Source organism: Athene cunicularia (genome assembly GCF_003259725.1).
Source record: "Athene cunicularia isolate RWA chromosome 1 unlocalized genomic scaffold, athCun1 chr1_part2, whole genome shotgun sequence".
Classification (NCBI taxonomy): Eukaryota; Metazoa; Chordata; class Aves; order Strigiformes; family Strigidae; genus Athene; species Athene cunicularia.
Window position 1 is genome coordinate 22,389,304 of NW_020799092.1, and position 12,346 is coordinate 22,401,649.

The 12,346-nt window shown below is 40.1% G+C and overlaps 1 protein-coding gene across 1 annotated transcript in view; it reads right to left on the minus strand.

The window, feature by feature from the left end:
- LOC113491421 (natural killer cells antigen CD94-like) overlaps positions 1 to 10,077 on the minus strand; it is a 12,752-nt gene extending 2,675 nt beyond the window's left edge. The window contains exons 1-3 of the mRNA XM_026868329.1: positions 9,795 to 10,077; positions 7,928 to 7,996; positions 4,202 to 4,291 (exon numbers count right to left, since the gene is read on the minus strand). Coding sequence (XP_026724130.1) covers positions 4,202 to 4,291; positions 7,928 to 7,996; positions 9,795 to 9,876 — 241 coding nt within the window. The 5' untranslated portion in view covers positions 9,877 to 10,077. The remainder of the gene's footprint in view (positions 1 to 4,201; positions 4,292 to 7,927; positions 7,997 to 9,794) is intronic.
- Between the last annotated feature and the right edge of the window lie 2,269 nt (positions 10,078 to 12,346).

Consider the following 12,346-nt stretch of genomic DNA (forward strand, 5'->3'; position numbering starts at 1 on the left):
AGGGATAAAAGCTGGGACCCCTTGCAGGCAGGGGCAGTGTCTGTGTGTGAGGTGGGTGCCCTGTGCAGAGTTCCCTGTTGGGGAAGGACCTCCTGCCTCCCTGGGACTGGGCTCCAGTCAGGTCTGGCTTTTGTAAACTGGGCTGTGTAGAGATTGAGTGTGTGGCTTCCTTGGTCTGATGTGTTGGGCTTGTTGACTCGGTTGTCTCCCATCCCTTCTATGGGAGACTGCATGTCACCATTTATTCCACCCATTGTTGGTTGTGTGGTGTTGTTGCTGGGGTCAGTGGGATTGATATCAATTATGTATAACTTGATTGATTTGTTTGTACCCTTAGTGCTCACCCATGTACTGACCCTTTTGTATCAAAACTAATCTGGTTATTGGTTCATCTTTCTGCTGGCTGTGTCTTTTATGCTAGTCTTGATAATTGGCAAAATAGCCTTGTACCCACCCCTGGCAAAAATGTGTGTTATTTTATCATAAATGTAGCATGTCTTCTTCCAATATATTTTTCTGTAGTCAAACTTTATTAACAAAAATCATGAGGAGCATTTGTGCCCTGACTGAACATCTTATTTCAGTAAGAGCTTCAGTTTTCAGAGAATGCTGCAGGTGTTAATTATTTCCTCAAGAAATAAAGAATACTAAAGTGAAGGTAGCACACTTTCGCCTGTTGTGAGAAAAAACGTGACAAGCCTTTAACATGTGGGGATTTTTTTCTACCAACTCCATCTCAGAGTTCTTCATAGCAAAAGTAAAACAACTTTTAGCACTATGACGATCATAAAGACAATATAGAATTTTTTTTGGCTGGCAACTCCAAATACTCCTAATGGCTGAAATACACACACACACACACACACCCCAGCTACTGTATTAAATGATTCAGTAGAATACTCAATATTGAAATAATTAACAAATATACCCTTGTCTTATATAACACATCGCTACTCCCTACATATCTTTTTTCAATTTTTTTCTATAAACCATCAGGGTTTCAGAAACTCTACTGCCGAAAATATCCAGAAGGATTTCAAGGACTACCAGGGACTCCAAGCTGAGCGGTGACATAAGTGAATCTCAGTTTTAGTACAAAGGATTAATCAGCTGCTTCTGTAAGCCTGGAGCCAGACAGTGAGTGGCAAAGGAAGTAAGTATGAAATAACAGTATTTTGGGAGATGATTATATTTGCTTTCCAAGAAAAGAGTCACTGGACCAAGTTCATCTGTTCCGTAATTCTGCTTAAGGTTCCCAGCATCTCAAGGGACCCACTATTTTCTATATTGTCCTCTCTTTCTTTATAGCATTAGCTCTAATATATAGCATTTTAGATAATACTTTACAGAGTCTGAGTGCCTTTCTTTTTCTACTGGGATTGTAATGAGTTGACATCTCCTGGTGCAAAACAGTGATTGAACTTCTGTTCTACAAATTGCTGAAGTCTGAATTGTAAAAGCCACACTCAAAACCACACTGCCTAGGTAGTCCTACTAATCTACATTTCTTTCCTGATGGCAAGCAAGAACTAGACTTTTGGAGTGGTGAGAAAAAAGTTTCACTGTAGCACCTAAAACCAAATGCTGGCAATGTATAATACTGTTTTTTCATTTACAATTGAGAGATGATCAATAAAAGTCTAATTTTGTGGAGACCAAATTGTAGGATTTGCCCTGTTCCTTTTAGGGATTAGCTTCCAATATATTGCTGTAGGAGAATTTGAGTCTTACATATCACCATAAAAAAAACCCAAAACAAAACAAACCACAAAGACATATGTCCAAACATTTGAAAACAAAGGTTCTTAAAGTTCTGGTATATAGAATTACATCTAAACCTGTAGACAGAGATACACATGATAAAGTGTGCATTATATATTATCGAACATTAAAACAGTTAATCTTGGAGGAAATAATGAAGCTAAAGCTGAGGACTGAGAAGCTGAAGAGGCAACCACATGTTTGGACAAGGAAGAAACAGAATTCACTTTTCAGGGAAAGTTCTCAAAAACATGACATGAACAAATATCAGGAACGTTTCATTTTATAAGATGAAGAAGCTGGGGATGGCATATAGCCTGAGCTTGTGGGTGGAAGCTTGAAGTACTGCCTGTAAAGATACCCTGAAGTCCTTACTATATAATAGTACAAAATACTGGTACTAAAACTACCTGCCATTAATTTAAAGCATTTATTTCTGTGAAAAAAATAGCAGTTAATGCACACTGGCATGCTTTACGAAAATGAACACCACCCTACTGATTCTCCTACTGATGGAAATCGATTTACAACACGTAAATGGTGGGTCCATATTTTCTCCTGGAATATTGTCACCTTTAACTCCGAAATCTGCCCGAGAGATTCAGACAGCAGCATTACTGAAAATGGTTCAAAGGCACAAAACTGAACAAAGCGACAATGTGTTATTTTCTAATTGGAGCAACTTAACGCTGAATTTTATCATGCTTTAGTCATATGCTAATCTGGAACATCAAGGCTTTCTTTGCCTTTTACTGAATCCCTAGAGTGACAAGAAAAAATAAACCAGAAACATCAGTTTGAAATTTTATGTTTTTCATGCATATATGCATTTATATGCATATATCTTGAGGCTGGATTTCAGCTTCTGGTTTCAGAAAAGAGCAAAATTTAATTAATATGCAGGATCATTTGAAGCAAAGTTGGGCCTGCCTGTTTTTGGAAGACCAGCTCAGGAACTGTAGTACCACTTTTTTACTTACTAACAAATAAATTTTCTCTGAAGGAAAAAGAAACGAATATGACACTGCTATAAACTCATGAAAACTTCTAGTCAGGTTCTACTGAGTAAATTTTTGTGTCATTTTCATGAACGGAAATTGAAAATGCCTTCTGGCCTCCAGAGCTCTCTTATGATGGAGCAATATCGAAAGGTGACAATTTAGTTCATTTAAACAAGCTGTTCATCAACAATGGCATATTTGGCAAAACAAAACTGCACGAAAAACTCATAAAATTTAAACTTAAAAATAAAATGGTGAAAATGACAACAGTTTTCATTTGGAGCACAAGTGAAAACTCAATGCTATTGAAATTAAAAACTGATTTGATTTAATTTGTCAAGTTTGATCTAGATCTCAAGTTTCTTAGGAGTATTTTTTTGGTTCACTGAGGCAGTACTAAACCCAAACAAAGTAACTATACCTGAAGCCAGACCTGTTGAATGACTCCTCATTCAACTCCTGACTTAAAGTTCTATTAATGCTGGTAATTTCACCTTGTTATGTTGTTTTGTTGTTTGCTTTCTTTTTTAAATTTTGCCTTTCCTGTGATATTTTACATTTTATAAAGGTCAGAGGACTATCAGACATAGCTCCTTTATTCTTTGCCTTGAAAAAGAAAAAAACAATTACACCCCCCCCACCCCGTTTTGGCATGTCTTCAGAAAGAGTTTCTCCATGTGCATCTCTGAGTAGACTCTGGGACTTGAGCGTGATTGATTGTTGAAGCCTCTTAAGCTTACACAACTATTAAAGGATGAAAAGAAACAAGCAATCACATCTGAAATTTAAAAGTGATGACTTGGAAATATCCGAAGGAAAGTACTACATGGCTGTATTAAAATTTGGGGTTTTTTTTCCAATGAAAATAAGAATGCTTTCTTTCTAAAAAACTATATATCCTTTTATACAATTTAAAGATTGTTATGAACTCAGAGATATATATGCAAAGAGACAGTACTAGGCTTTTATTTGAGTAAGGGACAAGCAAATTCCGTTAAGTTGTGACTCAGCTACCTCTTTCAAATTAGCTTTTATTCATATTTATTTAAAGATTTTTGGTGTTATGAACAACTTGGTGACATGATACACGATCATTGCCTTGAAATATTCTCACGGATAGCAAACATAATGCTCATAATAGGCATTATCTAATCTTGACTCGTTTCTTCAAAACATTTGTATAATAAATCAGTTATTGCTCTAACTTTGTCAGTTTTTTAATTGGGTTTTGGCTTTTTCTCTTTTGGAATTTTAAACTTTCAAACCACTCACCTCTTTTACAGATTTCCTCTTATGGCCATGGTTGGCTAAAAACTACTGTCCTGTGCCTTCAAACTAGCTGCCTGTTGCTACTGGGTTTGGATGTCGTAACTTAGATGACAGTCAGAGGACGAGAGTCACAAATCAATTGCAGTTATTGCATTTTTAGCAGGACTTACACATAACTATCAGACACACCGCTGAGACCAGTAGGAGGATTGTCACAGCAACCAATACAGCGACACGTGTTCGGGAGCAGCAGATTTTACCTACACATAGACATAAAAAATAAAGATTAGGGGAACAACTGCAAAAGGAACCCTTTGTCTTCATTCAAAAATGCCCTTTTCAGGTTCACATGGAGACAGTTCTTTCAAGTTAGGCGAAGTCCTTCAGTGCTGTCCCTTCAGGTGTGTGTTTTTCTTCTGATAGATACACTGTGGATGCCTTTTTTTTTTTTTTTTTCTTCTGCCATTGCCTAGAATACTTTGCTAGATTCTGCTGCACTTGATACTCGAGTTAAGTGCTCACTGGGATCCTTATCTGTCCTCTATAACAATATGAAAGCGAAAATAAATCAACCTACCAGATAAAGTTCCTGCCATGTTATACTCCTCAACACAGCAAATTTTTCAGAGGAGCTGAACTGTCTCCTATTTCTTTTTTGACTGGTATTTATGGGCTTTTGTTCAGGATTTGCTTCAAGGGGATCCTTGTGATATTCATTAGTCTGTCACCTCAGGGGAGACTGGCTGGGTGCTGTAGAGAAAAAGCAGGTCCAAAAGGGGACAAATAGTATGTTCAGTGGCTGCCTGGACTCATCAGACACTGAATTAAAATGTAAAGGAGAGCTTTCCATCTCTTCCCGATTCATGGATCTGCTAGAGTATTTACTTACGTCTTCTGCTATCTTTGAAGTTTATGGTGTCTGTGTGACAACTAGGATCTGAAAACCAAATTGAGATTTTTGCTGCCATTACCCCTGCTTTGTAAAGTAAAAAGTTTTAGATAAATGAGGAAGCTATCCTGAATCTTCATCCTAACTGCAGTCGATATCGGGACTGTTGTGTCCAGTAACCTCATTTTCACACCTACTTGTGCATTGCTATTTGAATTACTGAAATGCTAAGAAGCTGTTATACTTAGTATAGTATTAAACTAGATTAATTTTAAACCAGACTCTTAAAGAAGGTGGCACTCAAGAAGTCTGTTTTTCTCCCCGAGGAGGTTTGGTCAGGAAATAGTCACACCCTGAAAACATGTTGATTGCACTAATCAAAAAATCTGTCTGATAGGTGCAAACTGTCTACTGATACACTAGTCCATGTGGTTATCAAGACTGTGAGGGATGGAGAGAAGTTTTAGTAGCAAAATGAAAGCTTGTGGGAAGCAGGTTGGTGACCAGGAATCCTAAGGTGGCAATTCCAGAAATGGTTCCCAGTATACCGTGCAAGACTGGAGGGAGAAATGAAAAGGCAGCATTTTAGCACCTGGCTGAGAAGATGGGGTAAAGTCCAGACTGTTGATTCTTCGTGAAATTGGGACACATCTGGTGCAGAGAGTTCAAGTGGAACAGATTTCATCTTAACTCTAAGGGAGTCAAGCTGCTGGACATGACATCAAGAAGATTTTACATAACTTTTAAAATTAATAAGAGCAAGCTGGCAGGGGCTGAAGGCTGTAAGTAACTCTTGAAATGAGGAAGGGGAAGCTGACATGGAATAAAGAGCAGTTTAGGTTGATATTACCATTATGTGTGACTTCAAAACCACTGTGTTCTCAGGAAAAGGGAAGGTCAGAGTATATAAAGAGTCAAGCAGAAAATGCAACACTGACTGTCATTTAAATAAACTGTTAAGAAGTAAACAACACATATGTCAGACTGGCTTCTACCCATATACTAGAAGTCTGAAAATTTAGATGGGAAGACCTGGAATAGCCACCTCAGACTACAATACTCAGATATCAGGTACCTGAAAAGGGCTGGCTTCTGCCCCCTGAGATACCCCCTGGTGTCTGATAACTGCACAGACCTGGAAGATGTTACACAGGACATCCAAGAATCTCTGGCATACCGAAGCCAGACCAAATGTATTGATGCTTCCCAGATGGCTTTGGACACCTGTGGTTAGGTAACTGAAGAACATCCCAGTACACTGAGTATATGAGGAAGGGGTTAAAAGGGAGACAGTCATCATAGTACTGGACTACATAAGGAAAACCAGAGTGCTGATGGGTAAAAGAGAGGAACTACAGGAAGGAGAGGGAGCTTATTAAAAAGAAGTTAAGAAGAATGGCTATGAGAATGAAATCCATGCAGGCAGACCATATATTATTGAAGGATAACATCCTGGCAACACATGACCAATAGAAGGCACCTACCAAGAATTATCTAGGAATAGGCAAAAGGAAGATGACACAGCTATTAGAAGCAAATTATTAACTTTTCATAGCTGTAGGCATTAAATGAAGAAAATAGAAAGCATCCCAAACCCTAGGAAATCAAAGATTTTATATATAAAAAACCCAATTAGACAGAAAGGAACTTGAGAAGGAAAAGACTTCAAACACATGTTTTGAACACATGTTTCAAACACAGTGTCTTCAAACACATCAAAATAAGGTACTTTGCTGGAGAACTGTAGGCCAGTGGATGGTAGGGTATGCAGGAAATATTCAGAAGATAAGGTCACAGTTGAGAAGCTAAATTAATCCCTTGTATCATGGTTGACTAAGAACTGGGTAGATTTTTCATTTCAGGGCAGTTACTTGTGAGGAGCCACATGAACTGGAAGACATATGGCCCTGATAAAAAGTAGATATACTAACAAAAGACATTAGGTGTGAGATAGCTGGATTACTAATGTCATTTTGTAATCCTGCTCTTAAAGCTATCTTTGCACACAGGGACTAGAAGGTAAAAGATCTGATGTGAATTAAAAATAAAAAAATTAAAAAGTTCTAGAGGATATCTGTGAACTTCAGTTTTGCTGCCCTGAGCACAGTCACAGAATCTTTTAGGTTGGAAGTGACCTTCTCAGATCACCTAGTCCAACTTCCCTGCTCAAGTGGTGTCAGCTAGAGCAGGTTGTCCAGCATCATGCACCATCAGGTTCTGAGTATTTCCTAGGGTGAAAGCTCTACAACCTCATGCATCAGGAGTTATTCAGAAGGAAAAGAAGCAAAAATCAGGGCTGTTTTGTCTGTCCACGATTCGTCCCTACCTTCAACGGTGCATGCAGTTCTACCATCCTTATTTCAAAAAGCTTATGGGAAATGGTTCAGAGAAGAGAAGCAGTAAAGGATGGTGCACAGTAGGGTTTTGCAGTATGGAAAAGAGGTGAATAGGAGTTATATAAAATCCTGAGTGTCATGGAGACCTTGGATAGGGCTTTGCTGCTTACTGTCTCTTTCAGTGAACATCAGCTGAATCTAATAGGAGTTCAGTTCAGAGTGAAGAAAATGCAGCTGGTTCTTCATGTGATGATAAAAAGAACTGGCTCCTCTCCTCAGAGGATGTTATAGAAATCAGGGCTGTGCACAGAACCAAGGGCAGGTTTGGCAAGTTTGTAGAAGAGCAATCCACTGAGGATACGTAAATAGAATCACGTCTGTCTCAGGAAGTCCCCGAGTAGATGCATATTCATGTGAAAGTATTACAGAAAGGTAACATATATGATTTCTTTGGCCCAAACTGTATTTCTGTTCTTGTAGCAGTGAAACCAACAAATGTTTAGTTGCATATAAGGCAACACATCAACTGCCCCCTGCTCTGGGTATGTAAAGCAGATGACTATTGACTCCCATATGGCTTTATATCCCTACATTTTTGGAAAATAAGGAATGGCCTCCTCTCCTCTCATTGTTTAAATTAATTTCCATTTAGCAGACAGCTAAAAACTCACCGCATGACGTGTAGCTAGCTGCAGCATTTGTGTCTAGGGACTGCACTTTCACTTCTGCATATACAGAACCTAAAACCAGGCAAAAATAACAGAGAAAGTTGAGAAACATCTCAAATGGAACAAAAATGACTGAAATGATGTGAAATTCTAAACACATGACAGCAACTCATTTATGTGGCTGTATTTATGCTCAAATAATATTTTTGTCCATTGGATTCACACCTTCGAGGACTTGCTATAGGCAGAAACAGATCTGGTTTATCTTTAGTGCAAACGATAACAGAGGAAACATGGGCTCATGCACATGCATTTTAAATCTAAACAGAAGTGGAGAAAAATGTCTAAGGTTGTCTGATTGTCTTACTCAATTCACATCCATATGTGAGCAGTGAGAATGGCTACAACATTGAAACAAACCTGAAAACTGCAGATCGTGCTAAATTTGATGGGGAAGATAATTAATGATAAGACAGTGAGAAAATAAAACTGTTCTAACATCTGCAGATCACAAATACAAATGAGTACGGAACAAAACATGTGAGGAAGGAAGGAAAGGCAGGGACACATAAAAAGGGAGTAGAAAGTAAGAAATATGATGTTGCAATTTATAAGACATTGAAAATCATCCTGACATGCAGCGCTGAGCCCAGTTTTTTCTATCACCATAGAGAGTTAATGCCTTCTATGAGTTTAAGTGCATTCTCCTGGCTTATGGAATTAATTTAATTCCTTGTGAACACTGCATTTGATTGTGGGAATCCATTATCACACAGAAAATAGAAAACTGGAGGAGAAAGAAAAAGAAGACAGAAATCAATGTTTGAGCTGTTTTCTGTAATATATGCAGAATCACTGGGAAATACTGCGCATAAATTAAGTGGAAGAGAAGAGCTGGTAGGGGTTTTCCAGAAAAGCACAAGCAGAGAAACATAAAAATGCTATTAAAACTGTAAATTAAATTATAAGGAAAGAGGAACATTTAATCAGGAGGCTTCTATTATGGGCACCTGTAGCTGTTTAGCTGTGGAGTAATCTCTTGAAAGAGGTGACAGAAACAGTTTCCTGGGGCATTAGAAACTCCAGCCATCTCAAAATAGATGACAAGGAATCACACTATGCAAAAGACAAGCACAGAATGGCAAGAAATAGAAACTACTATTTCTGTCAAAGAGACAGTAAGGTTAAAAAGAAAGAAAAAAGGAAATGAACAACGGACACAAAGTGTATGAAGTCTGTTATTTTAGGATGTGATTTTATGCAAATGTAGAAAAATCAGTGCAAAAGTTTATGCAGTAGTTCCTAGTGCATTAAAGAAAGATAAATTTAAGGTTAGAGTTTTACAAAGTCATTTATAGTAAAGCAAACTAAATCTGTCCATGAAACATTTTATGCTTGATTTATTAAACGAGTGGTTTGTACAGACAAAGCCAGGAGGCAAAAACCCTGCAGCAATGCCAGCTATGCTCAGCAGGCAGAAACAGGCTACGCACGAGACTGCTTCAAACAGCAGAAACTCCTGATCAGTTTGCTGCAGGGATCACAGTCCGATGCACGAGAACATGATCAGGACCGGTTGATGTTCACCTGCGGAACAATCTCCTGAATTGATAGAAACTGCTCAATATCACACAAGAAACTCTCCCTCACACTTGCACCTTAACAAATGAAGAGTAGATCTCATAACAATCCCCTTTTTGGGGTGTAAAAAACCTACATGTGCACCCCACCTGCACATGTTTCACAGCACTGGCCCTCACATTTGCTTCATCCTCTTTGGGGCTTTGGTGCTCCATGGCACTCTTTCAAAATGTGTGGGAGAGAGGCTGAAGAATAAAAAAGAAAACTCAGTGCAGATCTATCGACCTACCTTGGGCATCAGTGACTTTCTGTAGTCTGCGACTGGTTGATTCAGTCAAGTTCAAATCAGCATAGATGAGATTTTCTGACATTCTTGCTCACCCTTCTATTCTCCTCTCGCTGCTGTTGTTAAAATGTTAAAACTCTGGACTGAGGGTGAATCGTCGCTCCCTTCCCTCTCTAATCTTCAGGAGGAAGTTCCTTCCTCTTACTGTCATACAGAAACTCATGAGAAGAGAAACCTACTTCTAATTGATCTTTTGGTAGCATTGCGTTAAATGTTAGATTGTTGCCTTGTTGTGGTCATGTTTGTCAGGAAGTCGTTCTGGCATTAGTAGTATTTTGAGTTTCCAGATCTCGACAACCTGCCCCACCTACCCCACTTGGTATTTCGAAAGACAATCTTTATATAGAAAGGAGAAGAAAAATACAGAGTTTTGCAAGTCAGTCCCAGGACGCAGAGCAGCCCTGCCGAGTCCAGAAGACAGTGCTCTCAAAAAGCAGATGCCTGGAAGCGTGATACCTTTGCCCCTGATCCATAGAGAAATGTACTCACGACTCTGAAACAGGACACTGCCACACTTTGGGCGTCTGTCATGCGTCTGCAGCTCTTCTAAACCACAACCAAGCTGACTTACTGTGTCCCAAAGAATGTGGGTTTTGTGCAGTTCAGAAACATGTTATTCCTCTCTGTAGGTCACTTCCGATGGCAAGTTGTGATTCATAAAGTGAGATTGGTCCAGCCTGTTTTGGGAAGGACAAAGCGTGTTTAATATGCAAAGGCAGTAACTAGAATAGGTTAGTCTAAACAAGACAAGCCCTAGGCTTTCCAGGTTTTTAATTCCCGCATGACTAATGCTTTCACAGAACAGGAGGTGGCAGCTGTGCGGGCATTGTGCTGTGGATCATTGTTAGAGGAAATTTCCTAGCTCGTAGCAGAATTTACCAATTAAAAATGCTACATTTAGTTTTTGTGCTGATGGCAGATGTAATCTGCCAGGAGAAACCCAGTCACCCCACCTGATCTGCTGGCTGACACCAGGGTCACTGTGAGCCAGCAGTGTGCCCTGACAGCCAAGAGGCCAAACCACATCCTGGGCTGCATCAAACACAGCGTGACCAGCCGGGCAAAAGATGTGATTATCGCACTGTATGCAGCGTCGGTGTGGCCTCGCCTTGAGTGCTGGGTGCAGTTCTGGGCCTGTCGTGGTTTAAGCCCAGATGGCAGCTAAGCCCCGCACAGCTGCTCACTCGCTCTTTCCTCCTGTGGGATGAGGGAGTGAATCAGAAGGGTAAAAGTGAGAAAACTTGTGAGCTGAGATAAAGACAGTTTAATAGGTAAGGCAAAAGCCTCACATGCAAGGAAAGCAAAGCAAAGAATTTATTCACCACTTCCCATTGGCAGGCAGGTGCTCAGCCATCTCCAGGAAATCAGGGCTCCATCATGCATCATGGTGACTTGGGAGGACAAACACCATTACTCCAAATGTCTCTCCCTTCCTTCTTCTTCCCTCAGCTGCATACACTGAGCACGATGTGATATGGTCTGGGATATCCCTTTGGTCAGCTGGGGCCAGCTGTCCTGGCTGTGTTCCCTTCCAGCTTCTTGTGCACCCCCAGCCTGCTCACTGGTGGGGTGGCGTGAGAAGCAGAAAAGGCCTCGACTCTGTGTAAGCACTGCTCAGCAGTGTGTTATCACCTGTGTTATCAATGCTGTTTCCAGCACAAATCCAAAACGCAACCGGGGTACACTAAAGAAAATTATCTCAGTCAAAATGAGCCCAAGGCCCCACCATTTAGGAAGGATCTGAAGGTCCTTGAATGTGTCCAGAGGAGGGTAACAAAGGTGGTGGCTGTAGGGCATGTCCTGTGAGGGGCGGCTGAGGACTTTGGGCTGCCTAGTTTGGAGAGAAGGGGCTGGGGGGCGACCTCATCGCTCTCTACAGCTTCCTGGGGAGGGAGGTGCAGAGGGAGGTGCTGAGCTCTTCTCCCTGGGATCCAGTGACAGGACACACGGGAATGGTTCAGGAGAAGTTTAGGCTGGACATTAGGAAGCATGTCTTAACTGAGAGGGTGCTTAAACACTGGAACAGGCTTCCTAGAGAGGTGGTCGATGCCCCAAGCCTGTCAGTGTTTAAGAGTCATTTGGAGAATGCCCTTAATAACATGCTTTAACCTTTGGTCAGCCCTGAAGTGGTCAGGCAGTTGGACTAGATGATCATTGTAGGTCCCTCCCAATGGAAACTATTCTATTCTATTCTATTCTATTCTATTCTATTCTATTCTATTCTATTCTATTCTATTCTATTCTATTCTATTCTATTCTATTCTATTCTATCTATTCTATTCTATTCTATTCTATTCCCCTGATTAAATACATGGGAGGATGAAGTCTCAGTACTACTGGCCTTTCTGTGATGTGGCTACACTGTGAGAAGTAATGTGATACATTCCCATAAGAATTTGAAGGGCAATATGTTTAGTGAGAATTAAGATCGTGTTACCAAGTACAGCACAGTGATCTCAGTAATGTGTTTTATTTGGGACACAGATCTGAGTGCT